General features: G+C 39.5%; 1 protein-coding gene across 4 annotated transcripts in view; it reads right to left on the bottom strand.

Annotated features, from left to right (window-relative positions):
• EXOC6B (exocyst complex component 6B) overlaps positions 1-26,641 on the bottom strand; it is a 610,253-nt gene that overhangs the window by 134,495 nt on the left and 449,117 nt on the right. For all 4 annotated transcript variants that reach the window (XM_027620966.2, XM_027620968.2, XM_027620969.2 and 1 more), the window contains one exon: positions 26,014-26,087. In XM_027620966.2, the coding sequence (XP_027476767.1) occupies positions 26,014-26,087 (74 nt within the window). The remainder of the gene's footprint in view (positions 1-26,013; positions 26,088-26,641) is intronic.

Genomic DNA, 26,641 nt, shown 5'->3' with positions numbered 1-26,641 from the left:
CCTACTAGGGTACAAACCAAGGACAAGGACCAGTTCTTGTGTATGCTTTCCACCCAAAGTTCAGCACAGTGCCTTGGCCTTAATTAAAAGTTCAATGGATTTATATCAGCATGTACTCTAGAGGAGTAATACAAAGTTAATAAAACTGAAAGTTTGTGTCTGGCAAATACTCTTTAATGTTTTAACATAAAACATTATATAAAGCATAACAAATATGTTTACAAAATAGAATATAAACTAGAGGAGACAATCATCCACCACAAAGACAGCCATACTAACTTCCAGAGTCCATTGCTGAAACTCATCCAAATTGCTGAGTTCAAATAGTTGACTCATTTGAAAGCCTTATACAACCAAATCGGTAAAGACCTTTAAATACTCTGAAGTGAGGAAATCTCCTGTGCAGAGACCGCAACGAAGGAAAATGCAACAAAGACCACCACACCTAAATATTTTCCGCTTCTACCATTTACTTCACTGAGTCCAAATAACCCTAAAGTCTCTAGGAAATGCCCATGTGTCTACTGTATATGCCCAACCAGACCTAGCAACCCTTTCCACAATGGTGGATCATCTCTGGAAACATCTCAGCCCTAGAGTCTCATGTCCTATGGCATTATTAATTTTCAAAATCAACCCTCGTTTACTGTAGATATACTGAAAGCCTAAACCAAGAGTCCTAACAAAGGCAGAAGAGGGACAGCTATGCAATAAATAAGCAATGGAATGGCTGTGGAATGGGTGAGTAAGAAGGAACACATTCAAGTAAAACAACCTTGCTAACTGATTGAGTCTGCTACTAAGAGGACATCTGTAAAATAAGAATAACAGGAGTATCTACCTCACAGAGCTGCTGTAGGATCAAATGAGTTAATGCACATAAAGTTCTTAGCACATGTCACTATTATCCATTTCTTTTTCTTATTTCTCATTAGGCAGCTAGAACTTATGGTTTTAAGTAAATAACTGACTAAGAAGAGCCCTTCTAGTTTATTCATGGCTGATGACAGTCTCCATATATGTACATTTCTAGGGAGGTTCTGATATCCCAACATTACTTTCCCCCATCATAATAGGCAGGCAGTTCTTCATAATATTTAAAACTATTTTAGATAAAAACTTTTTATCTTTTTTTTATTAGTAGGAAAAGAAAGGTGTTTTCTATAATGTAAATGAAGATGATGGCTCTAAATGTATAAGGGAAGTACTTAAACAGAATTGCTTTTATTATCATAAGAAAAAGTAATTTCTACTAACATAAAAAAGATGGTTAATCTGAGAGAAAGGAGAGTGATTAGAAACTTTAGGAAATGTCATGTCAGGCAGAATTATAAGAAATCAAAGGATAGCCTTATGTTATGAATTGAATATTTGTGTCCCTCCCCAAATTCACATGTTAAAAAAAAAGTTCAAAGGGTTATTTTCTCAAAGTCATTCAGTAGGATATGAGAAGAGACAAGATTCAAATACAGCCTTGTCTAAACATACAAATCACACTCTTCAATTTTTTCATTTAAATTCAAGTTAGTTGACATATAGTGTAGTATTGGTTTCAGGAGTAGAATTTAGTAACTCATCACTTACATGTAACACTCAGTGCTCATCCCAATTAAGTGCCCTCCTTAATGTCCATCACCCATTTAGTCTATTCCCTCCACCTACCTCCCCTCCAGCAATCCTCAGTTTGTTCTCTATATTTAAGAATCTCTCGTGGTTTGCCTCTCTGTTTTTATCTTATTTTATTTTTCCTTCCCTTCCTCTATGTTCATCTATTTTGTTTCTTAAATTCCACATATGAGTGAAAACATAGGATATTTGTCTTTCTCTAACTTACTTTGCTTAGCATAATACACTCTCATTCCATCCATGTTGTTGCAAATGGCAAGATTTCATTCTTTTTGATTGCCAAGTAATATTCCATTTTGTGTGTGTACACACACACACACTACATCTTCTTTATCCATCCATCAGTCGATAGACATTTGGGCTCTTTCCATAATTTGGCTATTGTTGATAATGCTGCTATAAACATTGGGGTGCAGGTGCCCCTTTGAAAAAGCATTTTTCTAGTAGTGCAATTGCTGGTTGTATTTTTAACTTCTTGAGGGACCTCCATACTGTTGTCCACAGCGGCTGCACCAGCTTGCATTCCCACCAACAGTGTAGGAGGGTTCCCCTTTCTCTGAATCCTTGCCAACACCTGTTGTTTCCTGACTTGTTAATTTTGGCCATTCTGACTGGTGTGAGGTGGTATTTCATTGTGGTTTTGATTTGTATTTCCCTGAAGATGAATGATGTTGAGCATCTTTTCATGTCTCTGTTAGCCATCTGTATGTCATCTTTGGAAAAATGTCTGTTCATGTCTTCGGCCCATTTCTTAACTGGACTATTTGTTTTTTGGGTGTTGAGTTTGATAAGTTCTTTATAGATTTTGGATACTAACCTTTATCTGAGATGTCATTTGCGAATGTCTTCTCCCATTCTGTTGGTTGCCTCTTAGTTTTGTTCATTGTTTCCTTTGCTGTGCAGAAGCTTTTTATCTTGATGAAGTCCTGATAGTTCATTTTTGCTTTTGTTTCCCTTGCCTCCGGAGACGTGTCTAGTAAGAAGTTGCTCCAGCCGAGGTCAAAGAGGTTGCTGCCTGCTTTCTCCTCTAGGATTTTGATGATTTCCTGTCTCACATTTAGCTCTTTCATCCATTTTGAATTTACTTTTGTGTATGGTGTGAAAAGGTGGTCCAGTTTCATTCTTTTGCATGTCACTGTCCGGTTTTCCCAACATCATTCAGATCACACTCTTTTCTACTGCACTGCATTATTGAATAGCATATGTAGTTTTTAAATTTGGCAACAGAAGAGGTAATGTATGTTGTATTAGTTTTCTATTGCTTCCATTACAAATTACCACAAATTCGGTGGCTTAAGCAACACAAATGTATTATCTCACAGTTCTATAAATCAGAAGTACAACATGGGTCTCCCCCCAGCTACAATCAAGGTGTTGGCAGGGCTGTATTCCTTTCTGGAGGCTCTAGGGGAGGATTTGTTTCTGTGTTCATGTAGGTTGTTGACAATTCAATGCCTCGTGGGCATAGGACTGAGATCCTCATTTGCTCTGGCTGTTAGCTGAGGGCCATTCCTAGCCTCTAGACGCCACCCATTCTCTTTGGCTCATGGCCTCTTTCCATCTTCAAAACCAGCAAGGTAGGTCAAACCTTTCTCACACCTTGAATCTCTCTTTTTCTTCCACCTCACCTCTCTGACCCATTCTTCTGCCTCACTCTCCTGCGTTTAAGGACTCATGGCATTAGACTGGACTTGCCCAGATAATCCAGGATAATCTCCCCATCTCAGAGTTCTCACCACCATATTTGTGAAGTCTCTTTTGTCCTAAAGGTACCATAGTCATAGGTCTCAGGGATTAAGCTGTGGACATCTCTGGGGGAGCAGGGCATTATTCTCTCTCACACACACTTTTTTCCTTCCTGAGCTAGGCAGAGTATGGAGAGTATGAAGAACAGAGGACTAATAGGACTGAGAGAAACTTGAAGTATGATATTAAGGAATGGGTAGGAAAAAAGCCCCCCCCCCACCCCGCAAAAGAAAGGGAGCCCAAGAAGGGGCAATCAGAGAGGTAGATCTTGAAGGGGACACCGCTTGAAGATTCTTATGTGAAGTTTTGCCTGTACGTGACTTACTCACTTCCTCTTTTAACTTGGAAATAATTTTCTCAAAACTCTTTTGCCTAGTCTTTCACCTCCTAATCCAGTCATCTTTCATGTTCTGCTACTTGGGCAGTGACCACACAAATGTCAATTTTGCACATAATATCCTGAAATATCTCAGAACACTCAGCCAATGAATTGCTAAATTGGCTGAACATTCAGAGACCTCTTTTCCAGGAACATCTTGCTCTAGGCAACAGAATAATAATAGATCATTGCTAGAACTCCCTAAAGCAAGGTAGCTGTGGAAAGCTGCAATAGCTAGATGGCAGGTTCCACTGCTGGTAAGCAAGACACTTATTCAGGTTTTCAAAAAAGGAAAGCAAGCAGGGACACTCCTGATGTCAATATTCTTTTTTTTTTTTCTCCAACCGAATCAAGTAAGTTCTATGAGATACAGACATGTGGACTTATAAGTATTAATCTAACTGAAGTAATCAGGTGGATCCTGTGTTATAAACTGAGGATCATCAGCTACAAGAAACCAAAAATCTTCCTATCAAATAAATGCTATCTTCTAAAACTGAAATAAAGGAATTTTAAGCAACTGGGTATACAAAATTAAGAAAGAAACCATCTTGAAAGAGGGCAAGTCTAAAGCCAGTAAAGATGATCCAGAATTACAGAACGGAAGACATCATAGGGCACATGAAGATTATCTAACCTAATTTTTTTCATTTTACATTGGGGGAATTAAAATATAAAGAAGAGACTTTCCCAAGATAACCTAGAGTCTGGCATCATCACAGATATACCTAACTGCCCCTTCAATGTTCTATAGTTCTATTAGTTGCTAAATTGGATTCTAATCTCTCAGCCACCTTTTTCCAGGACCTCAATGAGGAGGACAAAAATGTGGGTGAAACAATGCCAATCTTTGCCACTGTAAGCAATTCTAGCCTCAGCTCTACTGGAAACACTATTCTATCATCTCAGAGCCTAAAGAACATCTCTTCAAAAGTAGTAAGGGTTGGCTTATGAAGAGCAATGATCTCCAGTCTCTTCCAGGGGTCTGTGTACCTAAAAGATGGTATAAGACAATGCACAACTCAAGACTCAATATGTGCATAAGAGATTTTAGAATTGTGTGTGAATTTAAAATTACCACTGGATTCTGGGGAAAAAATGGGAGAGGCAAAGTAGGAAGAAAGGTTAATGGTTTCACCTCTGCCATAGCTTTTTGCCAAGACTTTTTTAGTTCTATTACCATAAACTCATAAAAAGCAGGAGCCACAGTAAAGAAATCTCTGAAACCTATGCTGCTCAGCACACTACAGGATCCGACTAACATAAAACCACAACTATTTTATTCTGTTCCAGCCTGGGAAATTAAAAAAAAAAAAAAATCCACATTTCAACGAGTCAGTTGGCCCATCTAGGCCTTCCAACCTTAGCATCTATGCAATTAGCCAGCAGCAGATTTCGAGATTAAATCTCATGATCCCTGTCTGGGCAATCTGCTACTTCAGGATAGTGCACTGTTACCAGCTGCCCTCTGTGAAAGCAGAGGGCGACTGCAGCAGGCTGTGCACTCCACAGATCATTCTCCATTCTCTGGGCTTCTGGGGGCCTAATGTCCTCCAGGACACTGACAACCACCCTGAGAAAGGCGATGAAGGGAAAGGACATAAAGAAAGCAACAGAAGGTGCCTAATTAGCCCTGGATATCTGATTTCAGATTTCTCTGCCACATCTCAGGATGGGCTACTGAATTTGTAGACTCTAATTTTAGGTTATGCAGTTTTAATATCTTTTTTTTTGGATCCAAGAAACTACTTAAACTATCACAGTTGCAGGGAGGACTTGTGTCTCTCTCTCTCTGTTTACTGAACTCATCACCACATTCACCTGGTATCCCCTGATTTTCCAAACTTTCCACATAGCATCATACTCTACTGTACTCTGCTACAAAAAAGAGGTGGCTCTGTCCCTATATAACACTGAAAGTCCTCTGTAAAAGACACAACACATCTTTCCCACCAGGAGCCCATTTTTGGTTAACCAAAACATTCCTCCCCAACTGTTCTGTCAAGTTACTTTGAGCATTTCTTGATCAGCTGAGTTGCCTTGAGTTTCACTGTAACTTGTGATCAGACTTTCCCATCTGGCTCACAATTTTCTTCTCTACATGCTTAATCCCATCAACATCATCACCATTAACATCACCATCACGGACCACATGTTATTAGGAAGGCACATTTATCAACAGGTCTCTATCAATCTATATTGTAAAGCAAAGAAATCCACAGCCAAGAATACTTTTAGGAAATATCCTTTCTCTACTTCATTGAAAGGTACAGAGTTTATATCCAATATGTACAATACATTTTTAAGCCACTGATCAAAACTTCTCTGAAATCACAACTTTTAATGGTACATCAGTTGCTCTGTGGAACAATTCATATCTAAAAGGCTGGTAACCTCTTAGTACTTAAAACTAAGGCAACATAGAGATTACACTTTTCTCTTTTAATGAAAGGCTATCATGTGCTAGGAATTGTTCTAGACACTAAGAATAAAGCTGTTCACAAAATAGGCAAAATCCATACCTGCATGAAATAATTTTCTAGTGGGTGGAAAACAGATTAAACAAGATATGTAAGACATACAAGATAGCAGATCACCAATTCTTTAGAGAAACATACAGCAGGAAGAGGGTAGGGAACTTTACTCTGCTCTTTGGTTTGGGGGTGGGGTGGCACAGGTAGTGGGGGAGAAAAGCAATGCTCTTAAACGGGAAAGGCCTCAATGAGAAGGTGAACTTGAAATGACTTGAATAAAGACCTGAGGAAGATAAAGGAGCAAGCGATACAGGTATCTGGAAAAGAGCCTTCTAGGAAGAGACAATATCAAGTACACGGGCCTTGAGATGGGAGTGCACCATGTTTGAGAAACGATACAGAGGCTAGCAGAGTGAGGAGAAAAGCAGTAGGGGAGGTTAGAGAGTGGCTATGTGTGTGCAAAGATTCTATAGGATCTTGTAGGTCATTAATAGCACTTGGCTTTTACTTAGAATGAAACAGGAAGCCATTGTGAGGTTCTGGACAGAGGAGTGACACGATCTGACTTTTGTTTTAACTATTTCATGCTGGCTCCACACTGAGAATGGTCTGTACGGGAGCAAAGGCACAATGGTGGAGACAAATTAAGAAGCTATTCCAAGGGGCACTTGGGTGGCTCAGGCATTAAGTGCTTACCTTCGCTCAGGTCATGATCCCAGTGTCCTGGGATCGAGCCCCGCATCGGGCTCCCTGATCTGCAGGAAGCCTGCTTCTCCCTCTCCCACTCCCCCTGCTTGTGTTCCCTCTCTCGCTGTCTCTCTCTCTCTCTGTCAAATAAATAAATAAAATCTTAAAAAAAAAAAAAAAGGAGCTATTCCAAGAATACAGTGAGAAATACACATTACTTGAATCAGGAAAAGAGAAATGATAGTTATAAATGGTTGGCTTCTGGATATATTTTGAAGGGAGAGAAAACACAACTTGCTAACAGATTGGATGTAGGATGTGAGAGAAAGAAAGGAGTAAAGGATGACTCCAAGGTTTCTATTCCTAGAAGAAAGATCAGAATTGCTATTAATTGAGATATGGAGGACTGCAGAAGGAACAAGTGTTCATGGGATGAGAAAATCAGGGACTTCGTTTTAGAAGGCTTAAATTAAGGTATAATTGATGTCCAACATTTATTAGTTTCAGGTTTACAGCATAATGATGCAATATTTGTATATACTGCAAAATGATCACCACAGTAAGTCTAGTTAACATCATCACCAACATAGAAACAGAATTTTTTTTCTTATTATGTACCTTACATCCCCATGACTTATTTATTTTACAACCGGAATTTTGTTCCTTTTGATTCCCTTCATCCATTTCACCCGCTCCGTCCACCCCCAGGCTCTGTCAATCACCAATCTGTTCTGTTTCTAGGAGTTTGGGGTTTATTGTTGTGGTTTGTTTTAGATTCCACATATAAGTGAGATCATACAGTATTTGTCTTTCTCTGTTTGACTAATTTCACTTAGCATAATGCTCTCAAGGTCCATCCATGTTGTTGCAAATAGTAAGACTGCATTCTCTTTAATGGCTGAATAATATTCCTGTGTGTGTGTGTGTGTGTGTGTGTGTGTGTGTGTCTACATATATATCACATTTTCTTTATCCATTCATCCATCAGTAGATATTTAGGTTGTCTCCATGTCTTGGCTGTTGTAAATAATGCTGCAATAAACATGGGGGTACAGACACCTTTTCGAGTTAGTGCTTTTGGTTTTTTTTTGGACAAACACCCAGAAGCAGAATCACTGGGATCATATGGTAGTTACGTTTTCAATGTTTTTGAGGAACTTCCAAATTATTTTCCAACGTGGCTATATCAATTTACATTCCCAATGACAGAGCATGACAGCTTCCTTTCTTCTACAACCTCGGCAACACTTGGTATTTCTTGCCTTTTTGATAACAGCCATTCTAACAGATGTGAGGTGATATCTCACTGCGGTTTTGATTTGCATTTCCCTGATGAGTGTCGTTGTGCATCTTTTCATGTACCTGTTAGCCATCTGTATCTCTTCTTTGGAAAAATGTCTATTCAGATCCTCTGCCCATTTTAAATCGGATTGCTGGGAATTTTATTGCTACAGAGTTGTATATATTCTTTAAATTTTGGATATTAACCCCTTACTACCTATATGATTTGCTAATATTTTCTCCCATTCAGTAGGTTGCCTTATCACATTGTTGATGGTTTCCTTCGCTGTACAGAAGCATTTTTGGTTTGACCTATTCCTACTTGTTTATTTTTGCTTTTGTTGCCTTTGCTTTTGCTGATGAATTAAAAAAATCATTGCAAAGACTGACGTCAAAGAGTTTACTCACCTATGTTTTCTTCTAGGAGTCTTATGGTTTCAGGTCTTACATTCAAGTCTTTAATCTATTTTGAATTAATTTTTGTGTATGGTGTAAGATAGTGGTCCAGTTTTATTCCTATGCATGTGGCTGTCCAGCTTTCCCAACACCATTAATTAAAGATACTTTCCCCATTGTATACTCTTGGAGTTTTTGTGGTAAATTAATTGGCCACATATGCAGGGGTTTATTTCTGGGCTCTCTAGTCTGTTCTATTGATCTATATGTCTGTTTTGATGCCAGTACAATACTGCCTTTATTAGTACAGCATTGTAATAAAGTTTGAAATTTGAACATTTTAAGCTATAATAGAATATAACACATTAACAGTTTTCTTATTATCATACATGATGACGATTGCATATTTCTGGCAGAGAGAATAAGGCCATGTTACATGTTCACCACATTAATCACTTTCATTCGAAATTCCTCACTGCCTCACCAGGAATTATTTGTAAACCACTTTGGAAGTCAATCCCAGAAAGATTTCAGTATCTTGAATTGGTTTCAGAGTTTGAATTGACATTCTGGCCTAATTTTGGAGCTCAGTTAGTAGGCCATGTATGTCCCAGAGGGATGTAACAAGGATGAGATTCTGGATGAACTCCAAGGGTGGATTTTCCTTGAGAAAATGGCCCCCATTTGGGAATAGAGATAGAAAGGCAACACCTGACACTTGACACAGGTGCTCACCAGGGTTGGAAGAATATGATCAAGTGTTTCATCTGAGAAGTCATCTCCTATTGAAGCAGTAAGAATAATTTATCGGGTGAGGAGCTGTTTTCCTTTCCAGCACGAAGCATTTAACTGCACAATGCTCCTCCTAGGCAGCCTTTCCTCATGGATCTGGCTAGAGAAGTCCTCATCTATATGCTAGGTCCAGGTGACTACCGGCTAGGTTCCCTTTCCCCATTATTTAGTCGTGCCTTCCCCAGGGCTGTGACCTGCACACTTCATTTAAAAAGATTAAAGTAAAGTGAAATTTAAGAGCACATTGTGGGAGAAAAATTATGAATACTATTTATTTAAGGGAGTTTGAGGGCAAATATTCAGAAACTCCATCTAATTCCATTTACTTCTGAAATGCCACAAAACGGTATTAGGTCAATGCATTCGGCAAGCAGTTAGGAAAGCATAATACCTAATGGGAACTATGCTACCCACTGGGGGCGGGGGGGTGTTCAAGGACAAATAAAACAGGGTTCCTGCCCTTGGTGAATGCAGAATCTAATGGAGAAGGCGGATGATTGAACAAGTAATTATAAGAGAATTAGTAATGAAGGGACATACAAAATGTCAGGGACCCAAAGGGGGAACAATTAAATCTGCCTGAGGAGGTTGGGTAGAATTTATAAAGAAGATGACATTTGAGCCACGCTGTGAAGGAAGGGAAGGAGTTTGTCACTCTACCGAGAGAGCGCACTCTGTGATAGGCAGAGGGGGCCTAAAGCTCTCCCAGTTTGGGGATCGGGGAGGTGTGAAGAGTGGTCCTGGTAGAGGTTACATGGGGAAGAGTGACAGGAAAAGGAGACCGGAGAGACAAGCTAGGACCAAACTTGCTTTGCTAGGAGTTTGCCCTCTGTTCTTTGGGCAACAGAGAGCTCACAGGCTTTGTAAGCAGACAAATGACATGATCGTAATTGTGTTTTAAAGAAATAGTAGGTGGCAGAATGGAAGAAAAGAAATAAAGATCCTTAATGACAAAGACATAAAACAGAACAAGAGAAGGAGTAAGAATAGTTTCATGCTTAACAGAAAGAACCATGAACATATCCACTCCTATGCCCCTTCCACAAAACCTATCATTACCTCCCACCAATGAAATTCACTGTCTCCTTTCTTTTTTTTTTTAAAGATTTTATTTATTTATTTGACAGAGAGAGAGAGACAGCGAGAGAGGGAACACAAGCTAGGGGGAGTGCAAGAGGGAGAAGCAGGCTTCCCGCGGAGCAGGGAGCCTGATGTGGGGCTCGATCCCAGGACCCTGGGATCATGACCTGAGCTGAAGGCAGACGCCCAACCGACTGAGCCACCCAGGCGCCCCTCACTGTCTCCTTTCACTGTCACTTCATCAAGCGAAGTTGGTATCCAGAGAAATCACATGGAAAACCACCTTCTCCCTTTTAATGATTCCTATCAGGGGTGATAAGGAAAGGTAAAATTAACGGGATCATATGGAACTCTAACCACATGTGAATTTAGAATAAGACAGCATATGGAAACACACACACACACACACACACACACACACACACCAGCACCACCACACTACCCACATGCACAAATGCTGTAGTGACCAATGATACTCAGTATATACTCTAAAAAGAATAATTATATATCCCCTTACCTCATAACACATATTTGCTTTTAATGACCTTGTCAATTCACTATGGTGTGAAATAATTCTTTTTAATATAGTCTTGGTGTACCAGTAGCTTCTGAAAACCACTTTCTTTCATTGTCTCTCCAAGTCTTCTGTGGTCTGACATCACTGAATAGTACAGACTATATAAGTAGTAGCTCATAAGGAGGTCATACCATTGCTATAGAAAACCTGCTGTTTGCCTTGACCAGGCCAAAGCACAGAGAGACGTCTGGGGAGAATTTGGGAGGCTCCTCTATGATTGATGTTTGGCTTAGATGAACATCTAATCTTCAGATTAAGTCTCTAGAGCATATTTTTTAGCACAGTCTAGAGAATAGAGAAGTTATACCTTAACTTTGCCAGTCAATAGCAGGCTAATTTGCTCTTTTCTGTAGTAACAGTGAAGCGAATAGTCTGAACGTTTTTTATTACTAGCATAGGATTAAATTTCCCCAGATGACCACAATTTTCACAGACACTATGAATAGTGAATCTTGAATGTTTTGTCATAGAATGCTTTTAGAAAAACTAAATAATCTAAGTAAAAGTAAGAAAGAAAATCAGCTCCTACTGGCTCATTATAAAAATAACCAAAAAGGCAAGAATCATCACTTCTAATGGCACAGCCGTACCTCCCTCCTTCAAACTCATACAGTGCTTACATGCCACTTAATTTGGTGCTTAAATCATATGCTGCTTCTTACTAATAGTTAACTTTTTAGAAGTATCAGTCTCACCTTTCTTATTAGATTGTAATAAGCTAAAGTGAAATTACCAATGCATCCTCAAATTGGATTGCAAAAAACTTACCCCAGGACAGGGCAGTGAGAACTGAAAATGGGGACACCTGTAAAGTCGTACCCTTATTGATATTTGTGGGCCACTCAATATTTTTCATGTGTACAAAAAAAGAAAAAAATTGTGGAATGAAAGAATGAGGTACCCTCTTATACTTATTAAATTTACCAAAATACTTAAAATTTATATATTATAGACTCAGTGCTGGTGAGGTGCTGGAAAACAGTGCATGAATACTGCTAGGTGTTCTTTAAGTTGGTATAACCCTTTGTTGTAGGAACCAGCCATACACTGAAAAGCCATAAAAATGTTTTTATAACTCTTATGTAAATAAATTACTTAAGAAGTAATTCAGATGAAAAGGCCTTTAAGTATGCGTATATATCTTACAACTTCAATGTAAAAACAAAACATTAGACATAACTTCTAAGTTCAAAAATAACAATGGCTAATTAAATGATAGAATATAAAACTGATATACTCTTCATAATAAAAACTAAGCAAATTAAGAATTAAAAGACACTTGCTCAACTGATGAAGGACATAAAAAACTTGCACCTGTTATATTTAATGGTGAAAACTGACTACTTCCCCATTAAGATCAGGAATAAGTTCTCAGCACTCCTACTTGACATTGTAGTGGCGGTCCTATTGCAAAGAGCCAAGAAACAAAAGGCATCGGATTGGATGGGAGAAGTAAAAAGGTCTTTATTCACAAATGTCATAAACATCTACCTAAAAAATCCCCCCAAATGTATTAAAATACTACTAGATCTAACAAGTGAGTTTAACAAGCTTGAAATTCAAGGTCAACATACAAATACCAATTGTGTTTCTATACATTAGCGATGAACAATTAAAAACTGACATTAAAAGAACAATACAATTTACAACAAACATGAAATATGGTGAAATTATTCTTACAAAATATGTGCAAGATTTGCTAAAAAATACAAAGCACTGATGAGAGAAATCAAAGACATAAATAAATGGAGAGATAGACTATATATATATATATATGTTTTAGAAGATTCAATAGTGTCAGATATCCGTTCTTCTCAAACTGACCTAAAAACCCAGCAAAATCCTAGCCAAAATTCCAGCAAGTTTTTTGTAGTAATCAACAAGCTGATTCTAAAATATATATGTAAAGGACCTAGAATAAACAAAAGGATTTTGAAAAAAAAAAAGTTGGAGAACTCATATCATACTATCTGATTTCAAGATTAACATAAAAATAAGATCAAAGGGTGCCTGGGTGATCAGTCGGTTAAGCATCTGCCTTCAGCTCAAGTCATGATCCCCGAGTCCCAGGATCAAGCCCTGCATCAGGCTCCCTACTCAGCAGGGACTCTGCTTCTCTCTCTGACCCTCCCCCCTCTCATGCTCTCTCTCTCTCTCTCTCTGTCTCAAATAAATCAATAAAATCTTAAAAAAAAAAAGATCAAGACAGTAAAAGTACAGACACACGGATCAATGGCACTGAATCTAGAGTCCAGAAATAGAACAATACACACATGGTCAACTGATTTTTTATTAAATGTGTCAAGGCAAATCAGCAGAGAAAGCATAGTCTTTTTAACCAATGGTGCTGGAACAACTAACTATACATTCTACATAAAAATTCAAAACATGACCATATCTTACATTATATTGAAAAATTAATTCACAATATATCATCAGAGACCTAAATGTAAAACTTAACACTATAAAACTCCCTGAAGAAAACACTGGAGATAATCTTTGTGACTTTGGGTTAGGTAAACATTTCTTAAGATAGGACTCATAGACTATAAGCCATGAAAGAAAAAAATGATGTCATTATGAACTATGTATTATTAAAACAAAAAACTCAAAACTTTTCAAAAGATACTGTTAAGAAAAAAAAAGCCACAGACTAGGAGAAAAAAGTTGCCAAACACCTAACTGATAATGGACTGTTAACCAGAATATTTTAAAAATTATTTTTAAAAAATGGACAAAAGATTTGAACAAACACCTCACAAAAGAAGAGATATGGATGCCAAGTAAGTATACAAAATGATGTTGAGCATCAATAGTCATTATGGGAATGCCCATTAAAACCACCACAAGATACTACTACATACCTGTTAGAATGGTGCAGGTAACAAAAATCAACAATACCAAACACTAGACAGGGTGCAGAGCAATTGCAACTCTCTTATGTTGCTGATGGAAATGCAAAATGGTAAAGGCACTTTGGAAAAGAGCTTGATAGTTTCTTATAAGTTAAACATATACTTTATGACCCAGTTACCTAATTCCTAAGTATTTACTCTAGAAAAATAAAAACATATGTCCACATAAAACCTTTACACAAATGGCTTTATTCATGGTATCTTCAAACTGGGAACAATCCAAATGTTCATCAGCTGGTGAATGAGTAGATAACCCCTATAATGGAATACTATTCTGCAATAAAAATGAACAGACTACCAATATATGCAATAATAGGGATGAATCTCAAAAGCATTCTGCTAAGTGAAAGAGGCCAAAATTAAAAGTATGCTTCCATTTATCGGACAAAAACTACCGTGTCAGAGAGCAGAGAAGTCATTGCCAGGAGCTGGAAATGGGAAGAGGAGACTCATTGCAGAGGCATAAAGAATTTTTGGAGTGATGGAAATATTCTTGACTTTTGTGGCAGTTACACAACTGCCTAAGTTTGTAAAAATTTACAGAGCTGTCTAAGAAGGATGAATTTTACTCTATGTAAATTATGCCTCAATAAACCAAAAGACAAATAAAAGACTGTCGCACCAAGTGCTGAAGAGAATGTGAAACACCTGAACTCTCGTTCACCGCTGGTGGGTGTGGAATATGGCACAACCACTTTGGAAGAGTTTGACATTTTTTAAAATAAAGTTAAACATACTCTTAGCTCAGACTCAACAATTCCACTCCTTGTGCTACCCAAGAGAAATGAAAACACATATCCACACAAGCACTTGCACATGAATGTTCACAGCAGCCTTATTCATAATATTCCAAGACTGGAAACAACAAAGTGTTAGTAAATACAACAGGTGAATGACTAAATAAATTATAATATCCATATAGAGAAATATCACTCGTCAATTACAAAAATGAACTACTGATACATCCAATACCATGGATGAAACTCAAAACATTACACTGAATGAAAATAAGAATATAAATTCTAGCATTTTATATATAGAATGTTATATATACTTTTTAGAGTCTTTTAAAATTAATTTTATTAAGATATAATTTTATGTACAATAAAATAAACCTATTTTACACATACAATTCCATGATGTGACAAATACATATACCTATGTAACTACTACCACCACCAACAAGAACATTTCTATCATCTCGAGAAGATCCCTTGTACTTTCTTTGTTATCAGTCCTGTTTCCTTATCCTTGAGCAACCACTGACCTACTCTGTCACTACAAATTAGTTTGCATTTTCTAGAACTTTATATAAATTTTAGAATTGGATTATCAAATAGTTCCTTTTTATTGATAGGTGATATTTAGATATATCATAATTTATACAGTCATTCATTATATTTATGAACTAACCAACTGAAAACAAATCCTAGGCTATAAAAAAAAAAGATTTTATAATGTATAAGGCTTAGAATGCTGGAGTAAGCATTATCATGTTACTTAATATTTGGTAAGCACATAATCAAAGATAGCAGGAAACTACATCTTAGGGAGGTCAAATAATTTGCCAAATGTCACAGCTAGTAACCCAGGTTTGCCCAATTCCAAACTTCTTAACCACTATGCTGTCCTAACACCCGGTACAGGGTTCCTGGAATTTGTGGATATAGGAGAGTCCATTTTTTCCTAATGTTTAAAGGGTTGAGACATAGAAGGGAGACACTAGAAGTTTAAGAGGCCAACCAAGAGTTTTCTTTCCCCACACTTATGGGATTTGGAAATCTGTTAAGTGCTCAGCATTTAGAAGAGACTCTAACTAGCTCTCTGCTAACCTACTGGGAACAGATCCTAAGCCCCTGGATTTACTAGGATCTTGCCTATATAACTAGTTTGCCAGAGCCAGTTTTTCTTTTCCATGGGATAATCTTAGCAAATGTTACAGAATAAAATGTGAAAAGGGAACATCAGAAGCTAATCTAGGAAAGTGAACTGTCCTTTCACACCAATGCCATCCAGAAGAGCTTCATGCCCAAGTTCAAGTTCATTTTAGGTTAAGAATCCCTTAGTCATATCTTAGAATGTCATACTATCTTTGGCCACATTCTCAATGTTATTTTGCTCTTGAAATCAAGAAAGACTAAGAAAGAAATGATCCTGGTTAATCAAGAGATTAACCTACTTTAAGAGATGAGAATCTCACAGATCTGACTGTTGGTCATCTCTGAAACTGGTCCCTTTGCAGCTCCCTGCCTGATGATATGCACCCTACAAAAGGCTCCTTCCTGCATATAGCTGTCTCAGGGAATCACTCGTTCCTGACTCTATCTTTGCCTCTGCAACTTGCTCAGTCTAGTTTGCCTCCCACCAAGATTCTTTCTTTCCTTTGGTTCCTGTTCCACTTTTGCTTCTTCCTTGAGACTTAACACTTTTGACTGTCTTTTTGGTTCCCTACTTTACCGATGTTGTCTGGTTCCCCTTTTCCAGGTAGCCGTATCTCATCTCTTCATGCATTTCTAGGAACTTGCCTAGAAGGAGGGTTTTAAACTTCAGGTCAGGGTTCTAGATGCTCTTTTTGGTCCTTGTTCTCCAGGAGTCCATGCTTGCAACTGTGGCTCCCAGGTAGCAAATTCTCTTACAAATAAGGGGCTTCTTTCTTGGCAAACTGAAATATGCCCCAATTCCCTAAATCTAGCCCTTTGTTGTCACTCTCTGCTGCCCTCCAGCGGCTGTTGAGAGGATGCAGTGGTTAGTAGTTAGAGCCAAGGCCTGGCTCTTTTGCCATTTCCATGGCCTATAAAAGTGCTCACTGGTAGGACACTAAGGCAGTGCAGTTAATGGAGATAAGATTTGTGTTCAGAACCTATTAGGCTTTGAATTCCACCAGCACTACTGCAACAGCCTTTGATACCACTGCTACTCTCAGGGAAATTCATTGGTGATGACGTCCTTTCTCCTGAAGATGTGACTGTCTCAGAAATTTACAAATTCCAGGTTTGTGGGTATGCAGATTCATGCTGCGTGTTGAGGTACGGGAGAAACCTCCTGAGTTTCTGAGGCTTGGGCTTGCGGGGAGAATCAGAGAGCAGTTCAGAGCTTTGCGCTAGCCCAGGCAGCATGCCTCACAGCTGACCTCAGTCTCTCTAACGATACAGCAGGAGAGAATCACCAATGCTGTCCATGAGCAAAGGCAGAAACTGCCAGGTGGCTTTTACTATGCTTATGCTTAGTAAGCTTAGTATGCTTCCCACAAGAGCCGAAATGGAACGAAACTCGAGCCTCTGAATGGACAGACTTCGCTATGGCGCTATCCAGGGTGATGCTGGCATGACACCCACTTTAAAAGTGACATTCTGTTGGAGCAAAGGGGTAGAAGGTTGTTGCAGACTAGACTCGCACTTCTGGAAAAAGTCCTTCTAGCATCCAATGGAAGGATTGTTTGATGCTCTGCTGGAACCCCTAAGTGGCAGAGCTCTGCCTCTGGGTTAAAGCAGGAAGTGCTAGATGACTCTGTTGACCAAGGTTTAGATTAGACTTCCCATCTAACCCAAGACTGTGCCAATATGGGTTGACAGCAACAATGGATAATATTGCCACCCAATAATAACCTGGGGGGCCCATGAGTTTCAAAGGCCAAACCCAATGTATTATTCATGGGAAAATATGTCCAAAGTCTGGTGTTTTGTGTCCTGCTACCCAAAAGATTATCCACAACTGCTCCTAACTAAAGGTCCTTCACCCACTGCTTGTCTCCACATAACTGCCATTAATATGGCTTAAGGGCCCTAACAGGGCCCATTGTACCTGTCATTCATGAGTCAGCACTTCCAGACACACAAACTCTAAAAGGGAGGGTCCTCAGAGCGGCTCAGAAACTACCTCTTTACCAAGCAAAAATGTGCAAAGAACCAAATGTTTGCCACCCACATTCCTGCTAAGTGGCTATGCTTCCTCTCTGAGGAAAAGCAAAGCCCCTGGAAAATACACAGGGGTATTCATCAGACCTTCCACCTTCCTTTCAAGGACCCCAACTATTCTCCATTGTGAAAAATCAATGAGGAATCTACCTCTTATAAACTATCATGGTCTCAGTGTGGTTAGCAATCACTACTAATATTTGCTCCTTCTCCTCTGATTTTCAACCTCTTGAAACAACTCCATGAGACTTTAAGAAATCAGATTTCCAAACTGCTAAAGTGATTTCCATAGCGAGAGGATAATGAATAGAAAATGGCCTTCCCAACATGCCGTGATGTCATTTGGCCCATTAAAATGTCTGGGTTTTTTCCTAGCATTTAAATGACATCTTACATGATTTTCTATACCGAAGACTCGTACCCTGCTTGGATATTATTTCATGAGATCCTGGTCGGGAAAAAAAATGGATTCTGTGTTTAAAAAAAAAAAAAAGAGCCCTGAGACAGAATTTCTGAGCTCACCTCTTCTCTAGTTAAGAGGTTGGTATGAGGTGAGACAAAGTTTCAGCAGTTTTAGCATAGACTCTCCTCCAATCAACCAAAGGTGTTTAGTAAATCCCAGAATGTGTTACATATTACTGGCAATTCCTTCTATGAATGTTCCATGATGGCCCATTTATAATATCCCAAGCAAAGTAAGGAAAGAGACCTATTTGCAGCGGCTGCAGCAGCATCCCAGTGACTGAAGACCTTATTTATCTGGGCCCCATCCTGTGTTTGCTGATCCAACCTTGACTTATATGAGGTCAAAAGTCAAGCTCAGTGGAATCTATTCTCAGTAATATTCCTATTTATATTATTTACAGAACCAGACCAAAGGTGTTAGCTTTTCCCTGCTTGGGAACAGGAATTATTTGCTGTCAGAGCTTCCTTTGAGGTTAAAGGTATCATTCTGAAGGTTAGTGCTGTCTGTCAAAACAACTTGGGCAAAACAATTTTGTCACAACCACCAGAAAACCCTGCTTTCAAATGCCAAAGGATCACCTTTGGAAGAGTTTCAGGCTGACCATCTTTTTTATGCCAGGCTGCCAAATCATAGCTACAAGTTCTTTGCTGAAAGCCTGTGTATCAGTGTACAACAGACTTGGCCTTGCCCTGGGGATCTTGCCAGAAAGCTCTGCAGCTATCCCTAAAACTGACCAATATAGCATCAATACAAAAAAAAAAAAAAAAAAATCTAGATCAAGTGGCATCCCCTTGGAGCACGAAGGCCACCTGAAGGGAGATTCTGGCAGGAGGACAATGTTGAAAAGGCCTGCTTTATAAGCACAGGCAACTACACAAGAATGGGAGCTCCACAAGGGCAGGGACTATGTTTGATTTACTGCACTGTACCAAGTATACCACTATATCCACTATAACAGTGCTAGGCATAGTGCTCAATGAATGAACGAATACTTCTGATTGGGGAGGTCTATATCTATATCCAAGTGTTTGCTATGCCTACGTTAAAAAAAATGGACTATGGTCTGCAGGAACCTTTAGTAACTCCATATCAGCAAGAGATCTCTGCAGGTAGTCTGATACTATTACTTTATCTTCTTCTAACCACCAAATGCCTTTGGGATATGATGACTCTGGATTTCATTTCTGAAATGACATCTAACCACATATACAGGCTACCATACCGGTAGTGCAGACGATCTTTTCCAAAATAATGTGCTTAATGGCCTAACCCATTACTTCTAACCCCACCATCCACATCAGTCGTAGCAATGACATCTTCCAATTCCATGAGTTATCAAGCTGTTTGATTTCTGGCCCTGGTGCAGATGACTCCCAATTTTACAGGGCATTATTTATTCAAGATCATACATAATCTGGAGGTCAACAGAATGCTTCAAGTGAGCACTTGGAGAGTATTTCTACTGACATTACTGGTCCAGACACTTTACTACTAGAGATTTGGGGGTTTGCATACCAGTCTGTCTTCCTCCACTAAAAACATCCTTTCACAAAAATATTCCCTTATTGATTCTACCCACACCTCTCATTTTCTCCACCATGACTCCTTGGCAACTGCTCAGGAAACACTTGGGAAAACTACAGGCCACCCCCTCCCCAAAACCCCAGGTTACATCCCAGCAGGTTAAAAACCAGTATTAAGAAGTACATGTGGGAAATGGCTTTCTTTGTGTTAAATACAGCCTAACTATTGCGATGAAAAACTAGAAGACTGCCACCTGAGGCCCTGTAAGATGTGAGCCGGCCCTACCCTGACCCAGGCCTCCTATGTTGTCCCCTAGTTTGGGCTTGTTTAGACTAGTTAGGGAGAAACATTAAAAAAGAAGTTCTATTTATTATATATCATTTTGTTATGTGCTGTATCGGACGAATTCAATTTTTGTATCAATGGGTATCCCATGGAGGTTAAAACCTAAGTGGTTATTAAGCAATATTTTTCCACAAGAGCCAAGAGCAGTCAAGCAGAGAGGGAATGTTCCTCTTCGTGGGCATGTTGTTCATTAGACTTGTGGGGAGGGCAAAAGAGAAGAGTAGGCAATTTGATTCCAAAGGCAAAATTTCATTGAATAGGATCAAAATAGGATGGGGAATAGGAGGGGCAGTTGTACATAGTTGGGTTCTTGAGCTGTTCTCAGGTCTGCATACCTATGTTAGCTGACAGGACTGAGTTCACCTATATACCTCTAATAGGAATAACATCAGAATTTGTTCAACATCTCCAAAGAAATATACAATTGTTTCTCTCAGGCCCTATAGTTGTTTTTAAGGCAAGTTAAGCGCCTGCAATGGAAATGCACCGTGTTTACTTTAGACTGAAGGTTTAGAAATTGGGGAATAACTCGCCTAGGGGGAATGTCACCGGCTCCATCTATAAAAAGCCGTAGATATCTTGGGATGGCTTTGCTGTTTAAGAGTCGTTGCCAACAAGCTCCATTCAGGAGATCTGATGCAATGTCACAACCTACTTCATTCAGCTCTATAAACACTTAGTATATCGGAAGTAAATAACAGTCGGGGCCAAGGAACAGAAAATGTTACTGAAGAAAAGAACCCATTCAAACTTCTCCTGTTGGTCAAATATGTAAGGTGAACAGCCAGAACTTAAAAGAGTAATGTAAATAATTAATTAATCTGGGGAAGTTAAGATGCCCTCACAATGAATGTGAATAACAGAAATGTGAAATGTTCCCGGGTGGCCCTCAATAAGCAGGGTTTGATGAGAAGTATAGGACATTAAAAAAAAAAAAAAAAAAAAGAGGTCCATGAGGAAGCTGAGCAGTAAAAGTAAGGAAAGAAGAAGAAAAGTTAAGAAATGGGGGTTTAAAGAGATTAGTCTAGTACCTAAAAGAAGGAAAGATAGTCGAGATCCTAGTTAAACCTACCCCCATCTGTTTTTTGGTTTTTTTATTAAAAGATTCTATTTATTTATTTGACAGAGAGAGACACAGCGAGAGAGGGAACACGAGCAGGGGGAGTGCAAGAGGGAGAAGCAGGCTTCCCGCGGAGCAGGGAGCCCGATGCAGGGCTCGATCCCACGACCCTGGGATCATGACCTGAGCCGAAGGCAGATGCTTAATGACTGAGCCACCCAGGCGCCCCTACACTCATCTGTTTTTAAACAAAACTTAAAACTGGCTATTTTCTATGTTTAAAACGCTTTCCTCCCTCACCAATGCCTCGCTTTCTTTCAGTTTAACTTTCTACTTTTTAAATGATTTTATATATATAAAGTATATATAATTTTATATATTTAAATGATTTTAAATATTTTATAACTACTTGGGTTCACAAAGACCTCTCCACTCTAAGGCCTCTTTCTGCACTTATAGATACATCATTTGCATAAACGATGTATCCCAACCAGAGGATAAGTTGAAGTCTATTTTCCCACTCCTTCACTCTGGGTTGGCCCTGTAACCAGCTCTGGCCAATAGAATGTGGTGGGAATGATGGCTTGCCGGTTCCAAGTGTCGACCTCAAGGGGTCTGCATCTTTCCCCTTGCTCTCTTGAAACCTGTATGTCACGTGATCAAGCCTGGGTGAGGCAGCTGGTGGATGAGAGATCACATGGAGCAGAGAAGAGTAAGTCTGGCTAAGGCACCCTAGACCAGGTGGTCCCTAGCCAACCTAGTGCCTGATCTCAAGGTACGAGTGAGCCCACTGAACCTATCCTGATCGCCAATCTGTAGAAACCTGAGTTAAATAAATGGTTCTTCTATTAAGATAATACGCTTCAGGGTGCTTTGTTATGCAGCAAAACATAATGAAATAATTGAAACATACACAATGGCTCCAGCCTTCCAATGTAATACTTATGACAGTGTGGCTTATATTAAAATTGCATATTTGCTGACCATCTCTTTGCTCCTGGAGGACAGAGACTGTATTATATTCATTTGTGGACTCCCACAGCACCTGGGTTTGCTTTGTTCACAGGAGGCACTCAGTACGATAAAATTAAGCTGAAATGAAAATCAACTGAAGTTCAAATTCTAATGTTCATATCAGCATTATGCACTTAATGCTTAACAACTGAAGAAAAACACAAACCATAGCGCCGTTAAAGAATCAAATCACCACTGAGAATCTACTATTGGTCTTATACTGTAATTCCAATTACAAAGCATTAAGGGCTGGCAATTACTAGGACTTGGAATGCACACGCCACTTCAAGATCGTTAATAAGCGAGCCCTTTGAGGTATCCCTGTCGAGATTTCACATTAACCCAAGTTTGGATTTTGATAGAAATTTGCACATATATTTGACATATGAATGTGAAGTTGAACTGCAATCCTACTTTTATGTACTTGGAGGTCTAGAAAGCATAAAGTGGCAAAGGAGATTTTGATTTGTACTGTCTAGTTCACATGATTATTAACAGCAGGTTTTCTACACCCAGAAGTCTGACAAATAAGAGAAGTAGCATATCCTATGTTCATGTGCATTAACTATGAGGTGTATACATGTGTAAAATACCACAAAAGCTTGTGTATTTAAAATGTCATTTCACTCTTTTCCTTACGAATGAGGAAACTGAGAATAGACAGAACAGGTGGGAAAGGATGAATACTTTTGCTGTCCATATCTAATTTGCTTTCTAATTGAATTTCTATAGCTTTTAAATGACACTCTGCTATTATAGTCTATACAGAGATGATCGCATCAAAGAGTCTATGTTTTGATTATTTTAAAAATCATCGTTCACTTGATAGTGTCTGAAATACTCTAAAGCAAGAGGACATGAGAATCTGATCAGAATGAGGATGCTCATAAACCAGTGAGGCAAATACAGTCGGTGACAGTGAAAGAATACCTTGGCTGCCCTGTGACTGTGGTGTCCCGCATGGGCCTATACCCTATAACTTGCCCTAACTTCAACTTCTTCCTTTAACTCCTGCCCCTCCTGTTTAATATTGTTATCTCAGACCAATAAAGGACATGATGATGAAATCAGTTAATAAGCTAGAAAACTGAATCAGGACCTAAAGAGGCCGGGACTGGCTAGAATGATAAAAATCTATGTTGTTAATAATATGAAAGAAAAATTAAATCAACTGTATAAGGACTACATGAGGAATGGGTAACAACGCTACACAAAGACTCAATTGCTACCAGAGGATACTCAATAAATCAGGAGAGGAAGCCTATCCCCCAGATTGTGATGCATGAATAAAAACATAAAGAATCAAAGGGTCAGATTTTAGTCAGCTTAAGAAATATCTTTCTAATAATCAGATTGTCCTAAGGCGGACCTTGCTGCTTTGGGGTGGTGAGTTTCAAGTATGAAGCCAAAGGTTATACTGCATGATTATTAAAATTGGCCCCAACCCCAAAATTCTGTAATTCCACTATAGGATTCCGAAGGGAACATGCAAAAGGACAATATACTCAAGGACACTTAATCGTGCTTCATTCGAGGTCGAGATATCGCCTCTGGAGACACACTCCAAGGTTCTCTCCTTATGGTTTGAACATCTCTACAGTTCAGAAGAAGTCTCCTTCTAAAAGGATGCTCATTTAAAATAAGTTATGAGAACGACTGAGATGGACTGCAAAGATATTAATATTTGCAGCATGGGATGTGGAGGGATCATTTCTCTCACAATGAGTCAACCTACCTGAGGCCTGTTGCTAATGAGCCTCAGCCTGAGAACTGGAGAGGTTTTTCAAATGATCTAGGTTAGAAAAGTTTAAGCTGTTTTAACAGAGGCAGCCATAACTAGAAATTAGGTGACAGATTCAATAGGAAGAGGCATACTCTTCTTGTGAGTAAAATTTTGGAGTTTTGGTTTCTTCTGCTAAAATATCATAAAAGGAACTCAGAACAGAAATGCAATGGCAAATAGGAACTTACGCAAAAACTACAGCGCTCACTGAGAGCTCGCAAGTATTTGAGCACTCATCCCCGGCTCAGACCCACCCTATTTCCGCTGTGCTTTCTAACTTACTCCCTTAGTTAACATTTTCTGCGAACACTAGTTGCTTTCCATAGGGACCAAAACCACAAACTAGAGAGAATGACCATGCTTTCTTCTCACGAATAGCGAGAAAGGAAAAATTTTTCCTTGGATATGTCTCTCCAATGAAATTCAGTGTCTGCTTTCCAAGAAAAGCCAATTGGCTCAGAAGTTTCTGAGAAGAAACAGGGGAGAAAAGTCCAACAGATAACACTCCACAAAACCCTAAAGCAAAAATCCCAATCTTTCAGCCTCACATCTGCCAAGGGGTTAAAACCTAACTGTCTCTGTTGAGTTGCCAAATCCACAGGTGGAAGGTCTTGAGTGTGGAAAGAGATACCCAGCTCCATTTGTGACCATGCTGGGAAAGCCTTTATGTGTAAGAGAACCCCCACCTCGGCCCCCAAATATTAAGTTGACACACGTTTCTGGGACGCGGCCTGAATCCTCAAACTTTGGCGGGTCTATAGAGACACAATTTTCTGTTTTCTGTTTAACAGGGCTTTCCAGAATTGTCATCAGATGACAGATTACACCACCCATCCACAAGGATTCAGGGGTAGCTCAGGCCATCCATTATGGGTTAAAAGCTGTTCCAGCATGAATCGAGTCACAGTGGTAAGGAGACTACCAATACAAGGGGTCCTATAGCTTTAAGAAATACTCTGGGCATCTAAAAGTTTTCAGAATGCAAACTATGTCAGCTCTGAAAACAAGAGGCACTGCATCATTATGGCAGGAGAAACAAAGCCAGCCCCCTTTTTAAAACAGACAAAAAAAAAGATTGTTTTAATAGGAGAGAAGCATCAGTCATTGATTCTTACTTCATTCACACTTTCTATCCAACGCCATCCATCTTCAGAGTGAAGAGATGACAGAGCCCAGTTAACTCTCTCCCTCTTTCGGCCCCCGCCCATCCTGTTCCTCTCCACCCAAACCACCAAGGCCTACCAACCTACCCATTTCAATCTGCAAGCAACAGCCCTCCAGAACGATTCTTTCTATCCGATGGACTTGCGAAACTTGGGTATACCCGAGTACCGGCTTTCATCAACATTACTTTAAGAGGGTTGCCCGTCAGGTAAGCATGACCGGTCGGGGCCTTTACTAATCACCTTCTAAAACCACCACTTAGTCACTCATGGCTGACCACATTCTACAAAGGAGGGGATGGGAAGACATAAGGCAACAGAAAAAAGTCAACAAGCCAAACCAACACTCCAGAATGTAAAATATTTCATTTTTCTTAAATACTGCCGCCCTCATTCTATCTGCAAACAAAAGTCCTCTGGGCAGGCAGTCTCTGCATCAGTGCACCTGCTCAGCATTGGTTTGCCGAGTTATCTTTCTGCTGTGTCTGCAGAAGCCAACTATAGCACAATGGGTCACATCACTTGAGGGTCACTTGAGTCCCTCTACTCTCTGGGTCCCTCCTCCCACCTCCTGCCTTCCCTTCTACTCACAAAACCTTTAACTCCACCATAGCTAAGGATCCCAGATAGCTAAATAAAAGAGGTGGCCTCAAACACAGGGGAAAAACCCTTAGGTCTCCAGTGTGAATCGCCAATGCCAATCCCCCTCCCCTCCCCTTTTCCTTAAGACCTGATGGTCTTCAGTCACACATCTTAAAAGAAAAACAAAAAACAAAAACACAAAGACTTACTTGTCTCAAGTCGATGAAGGCCAACTGCAGCGTGTCCTCCTGGAACCCAGGCACCGGGCCGGATCTGGCAAACTCTGTGGGAAAGAAAAGAGGATAAAAAGCGCCTTTAACTAACCATGGACAGGGAGATTGGCAGACGGATGACAGGGAAGACAAGAGAGGCTGGGGGAGAGGAGGACCAGGCTTCTAAGGAGTCATGTCTCTCTCCCTTCAGCTTCTTTGTTTGCCCTTCAAAATTCGTGTCATCAAAACACCATTAATTCCAGCATCCTGACAGCAAGGAAACTGTACTAATTCGACCTGAAATTTATTCCCATGAGCCGCGCTGGGCTTCAGAGTATTTGTTTTGTGAATGGACAAACAACTTGCAAAGGAGGAGGGAGTGGGGGAGAGAAAAAAGTTTTCCTCTCAACACAATAAAATCTTCAGCTGTGAAACTCTTTTCAGTTCCGAAAGCTATTTATATTTTAGATCACTGAAGGAATTTTCTAATTTCACGCCTGTCACCTCATTCCCCAAGCATTTATCAAAAAAATATTCCCTGCCACATCATTAATTATTCCCTCACTGATTATTTGTATTATCTCATGACTGCATTATTGCCAACACACACACACACACACACACA

The sequence above is a fragment of the Zalophus californianus genome, chromosome 8 (genome assembly GCF_009762305.2).
Source record: "Zalophus californianus isolate mZalCal1 chromosome 8, mZalCal1.pri.v2, whole genome shotgun sequence".
NCBI classification, from domain to species: domain Eukaryota; kingdom Metazoa; phylum Chordata; class Mammalia; order Carnivora; family Otariidae; genus Zalophus; species Zalophus californianus.
Note: the sequence above shows the minus strand (reverse complement) of the source record. Positions and strands in the feature narration are given on the sequence as shown.